General features: G+C 40.0%; 1 protein-coding gene across 1 annotated transcript in view; it reads right to left on the reverse strand.

The window, feature by feature from the left end:
- The window catches only part of ABHD12B (abhydrolase domain containing 12B), a 27448-nt gene that overhangs the window by 14312 nt on the left and 8873 nt on the right, over positions 1 to 4263 (reverse strand). Inside the window, exons 5-7 of the mRNA XM_011999744.1 lie at positions 2563 to 2608; positions 2327 to 2456; positions 1548 to 1585 (exon numbers count right to left, since the gene is read on the reverse strand). Coding sequence (XP_011855134.1) covers positions 1548 to 1585; positions 2327 to 2456; positions 2563 to 2608 — 214 coding nt within the window. The remainder of the gene's footprint in view (positions 1 to 1547; positions 1586 to 2326; positions 2457 to 2562; positions 2609 to 4263) is intronic.

Raw genomic sequence — 4263 nt, forward strand, 5'->3', positions numbered from 1 at the left:
AGGGAGGGAGGGAGGGAGGGAAAGAAAAGAAAGAAAGAGAAAAGAAAGAAAGAAAAGTACTACAGGAAGACAGTGTTCTGCAGTCCATTGCTAAGAATGTGCCAGAGGTTGACTGGGTTGTTTTGGTCAACACTGCCTCTGAGAACAATTAGAAAAGGTATGTTTGGTTAAGGTATGTATACATATATGTTTGAATGGATATTAGAGTTACTGGTCAGTGAGAAACTGCAGAACCAATACCAAAAGAGAGAAGTCCAGAGAGTTTCAGCTGCCTTTTCCCTCAACTCAGTTGAAAGTAATAGTTGTGGCTGAGAGGATCAGAAACGAGACAAAACTTTCAGCATTCTCACAAAATCCAAATGACAGAAATTAGAGTTCAGGATCTGACAAGAAAGAGGACCTCAGTACATTTCTCAGGTTTTGGGTTATGATCTCAAAGAACTACACTCTAGGATGTGAACTAGAAATAGACCTGCCATCATAAAGACTGAAGACCAGCTTCAGATCAGCTCAATCTCTAATTAGATTGAGGTGATCTGTCCCTACCATAACTGCTTTTCAGGGGAAGAGTAAATTATATCTGGAAGAAGATAATATCACTTCAAGCCTCAAATCATTTCTATGATTTTCCATAAACCATGTGTAGCACTTAATCAAAAATAGCCATACAAAGATGAGCAAAACACACACACACAAAAGCAGATAATTGTAATGTAAATATTTAAACTGTATGGCATTAGGGTAATGAATCTTTGCATTTATATAGCATCTCTATATATGGAGTACATTCTAATTTTAATTTTTTAAAAATGACTTGACCCTGTTCATAGAGATTCTAATTCTTCAAATCAGCTATGGTCGAAGATGCTGATACAAACAGTTAGATCACTTTGAGAAACCCTGACATAAATATTACTAAGAAGGACTGCAGAAAGCCAGTTCTGTGTATCATTTAATGATACAGTATTTTTTATCCTGTAATTTAAATTAATATCATATCACCAGGAGGACTCTTTTTTTTTTTTTTTTTTTTTGAGACAGATTCTTGCTAGAATGCAGTGGCAATCTCGGCTCACTGCAACTTCTGCCTCCTGGGTTCAAGCAATTCTCCTGCCTCAACCTCCCAAGTAGCTGGGATAACAGGCACCCACCATTGTGCCCAGCAAATTTTTGTATTTTTAGTAGAGACAGGGTTTCACCATCTTGGCCAGGCTGGGCTCGATCTCCTGACCTCGTGATCCGTCCGCCTCATCTCCCAAAGTTCTGGGATTACAGGCATGAGCCACCACACTGGCCAAGGAGGACTCTTTCAAAGGTGATTTTAACTTGTTCCTTCATATTTATTTTTAACTGCAGAACCTGAAAACACAGCTATTATTTTATATTAAATGGAGATAAAAAAGAAAGTCCGTTGCACTGCCAGAAACCATCTAAAGTTGGGATGCTTTTGGTGTCTGTATGTTCAAAGTGTACACAATAGTCTCTTGACTGTTTTTACTTTCCCATGTTCAGATAGGAAATTATACCACTTAAGCATTTTATATTACCTTTTTCTTCTAACACTTTTGCAGCATTTGTTGCAACTCTGTAAAGCAATGAGAATTAGGACATTATGTTAAGCAATAACTTAACAGTACAAATGCAACTTCTGGTATGAGCATCTGATAAAAGCTCTGGGCTCTCTGGTTAGAAAAATGCATATAGATACAAAATTTGCACACTATGTCAAAGGGTTCCACAGGCCCTATATTAAAGGTCATTTTCTTTCTTTCTTTTTTGGGGAGGAGACAGTCTCACTCTGTCACCCTGGCTGGAGTGAAGTAGTGTAATCTCAGCTCACTGCAACCTCCACCTCCCTGGGCTCAAGTGATTCTCCTGCCTCAGCTTCCTGAGTAGCTGGGATTACAGGCATGCACCATCAAGCCCAGCTAATTCTTGGTACTTTTAGTAGAGACAGGGTTTGGCCATGTTGGCCAGGCTGGTCTCGAACTCCTGGCCTCAAGTGATAGGCCCACCTCAGCCTCCCAAAGTGTTAGAATTACAGGTGTGAGCCACCCCGTCTGGCCAAGGATCCTTTTCTTTAAAACCCTCAGAAAGACGTGGACTTCAATGTAATAGATAACCATACAGCTGAAGGGACCTTCTGTTGTTTTACAAACAGCGTGGTGAGGTGGCAAGATCTTCAGCCACTTCTAGAGTGTGAAAGTGATCAGCAAAGAGTCCCTGTCTTCTGGCTCAGTGCTCCTTCCACTACTGGCTGCTGCCTTTGATAGGACACTAAAGCCTCCAGGACCTGCCTCAGGACACATTTGCAGATCTCACTTACCCTGTACCCAGAGAGTGGCCCCAGAGACACACGGGAGTGATGCCACTTCTTGCCTTGGTCCACTCATAGACACGAATGGCATCCGTAGTCAGTCCCTCCTCTGTGGGCTTACCCGTAGAGTCCCCAAATCCTGGCAGCAAGAAAAGGCAAACACAGTATCACTGCCTTCAAAATGAGGGGTCATCAGAGGCCCCCCACTTATTGAAAAATCTTTGTACACCGTTCTTAACACATACCTCTGTAGTCAACAGACAAGACATGAAAGCCACCATCACTCAGCACCTAGGTAACAAAGGAGCTGTTATCACTTTAATTAGAAGATGTAAACAGAAAAGGCTTCTCCTCCCTATATCCATCCATATCACATCACAAGGAGGGCTCTTTCAAAGGTAATTTTAACTTGTTCATTAGTATTTACTTTTTAACTGCAGAACCTAGAGAAACAGCTAGTATTTTATATTAGATGAAGATTAAAAAGAAAGTTTGTTGCACTGTCAGAAACTCTCTAAAGTTAGGATGCTCTAGGTATCTGTACATTCAAAGCATACACACTAGTTTAACAGGTGGGGAAAGATGTATTTTTGAAGTCTGGTGTTTAACTTCCAACTTGAGAAGCCAAGGCTCAGTGGGAGAGATGGAGAGCAGGAAGGCTGAGCAGGGTCAGACACCCAGGGTCTCATGCTGGCTCTGCCGCTTACCTGCTGTGTGACCTTGGCCAAGTTATTTAACATTTACATATGTAAATATTGTTCTGAAAACTGAGAAACAATAATAGTCACCTTTAGGTCTACGAATGTCTTTTTTTTTTTAATTCCTTGAGAATAAGAACTCTACACAGAGTTGTAGTAGAGGCAATCAAAAAGTGGAAGCTATTTATATTAAATATGAAAAAAGAGTTAATTTCAATAAAAAAATAAAGAGATCACTCTAATATATGAGACCACTGCCAAGCTTTTAGTAGGTAAAGAAGGCGATACTATGAAAACATAATTTGTCATGAAATGAAATACAATGATTGTTGGGTGTGGTGGTGCAGGCCTGTAATCCCAGCTACCAGGGAGGCTGAGGCAGGAGAATCACTTGAACCTAGGAGGCTAAGGTTGCAGTGAGCAACCAAGATCGCACCACTGCATGCCAGCCTGGGCGACAGAGACTCCATCTCAAAAAACAATAAACAAATAAATAAGAAGAAATACGATGATAGATAAAGAAAAGAGAGATAAAAAAGGACAAAATTTTACTGTGTCGACACTTTTGAAACTTTATTTAATCCTCACAACTGTACTGTAAAGTAGACATTATCCCCATTTTACAGATAAACTGCGTCTTGTGGAGTTTAAGTAACTTATTTAAGATCGTCCAATTCGCTAGAATTAGAAGCAAGATTCACTCCTGGGTCTTCCTCTGTCCAAATACTGTGCTTCTCCTACTACATCTTAGATCCGGTGGCAAAACCTCATTAGGAACTTGTAAACACAAATTGAACTAATAATGAGGAGCTAAATGTAGCTTTTACATATCTGTTACGTTCCCTCCAAAAAAGTTAGCCAAGGCACACGGCAGCTAAGCATCCAGGAAAATGGGAATACCCATGTGTGTTGCAGCACGTGTTGAAGGACCACTAGGCAACACAACCCAAGAACAATACCAGCAGCACACCCTACTCCTAAGAATTCATCTCTAGAAAAAGACGCGAAAGAAGAAAAAGCTAGGTGCTTAGAGTTTTCTGAAACAATACTAGTTAAAACAAGTGCAGGGAGAAAAAAACCTTATATTCAACAGCAGTGGAATAGTTAAGTAAACAATTGCTTATAAATATAACTGAGAATGATATAGCCTTTAAACTGGATAACTATCATGACTGTGAAAACACGGAAGAATGTCTACAAAATAGTTTGAAGTAAAAGAGCACAACATAAAAGTGCATATAGATACAA

This window comes from Mandrillus leucophaeus, unplaced genomic scaffold, assembly GCF_000951045.1.
Source record: "Mandrillus leucophaeus isolate KB7577 unplaced genomic scaffold, Mleu.le_1.0 Scaffold60, whole genome shotgun sequence".
Taxonomy (NCBI): domain Eukaryota; kingdom Metazoa; phylum Chordata; class Mammalia; order Primates; family Cercopithecidae; genus Mandrillus; species Mandrillus leucophaeus.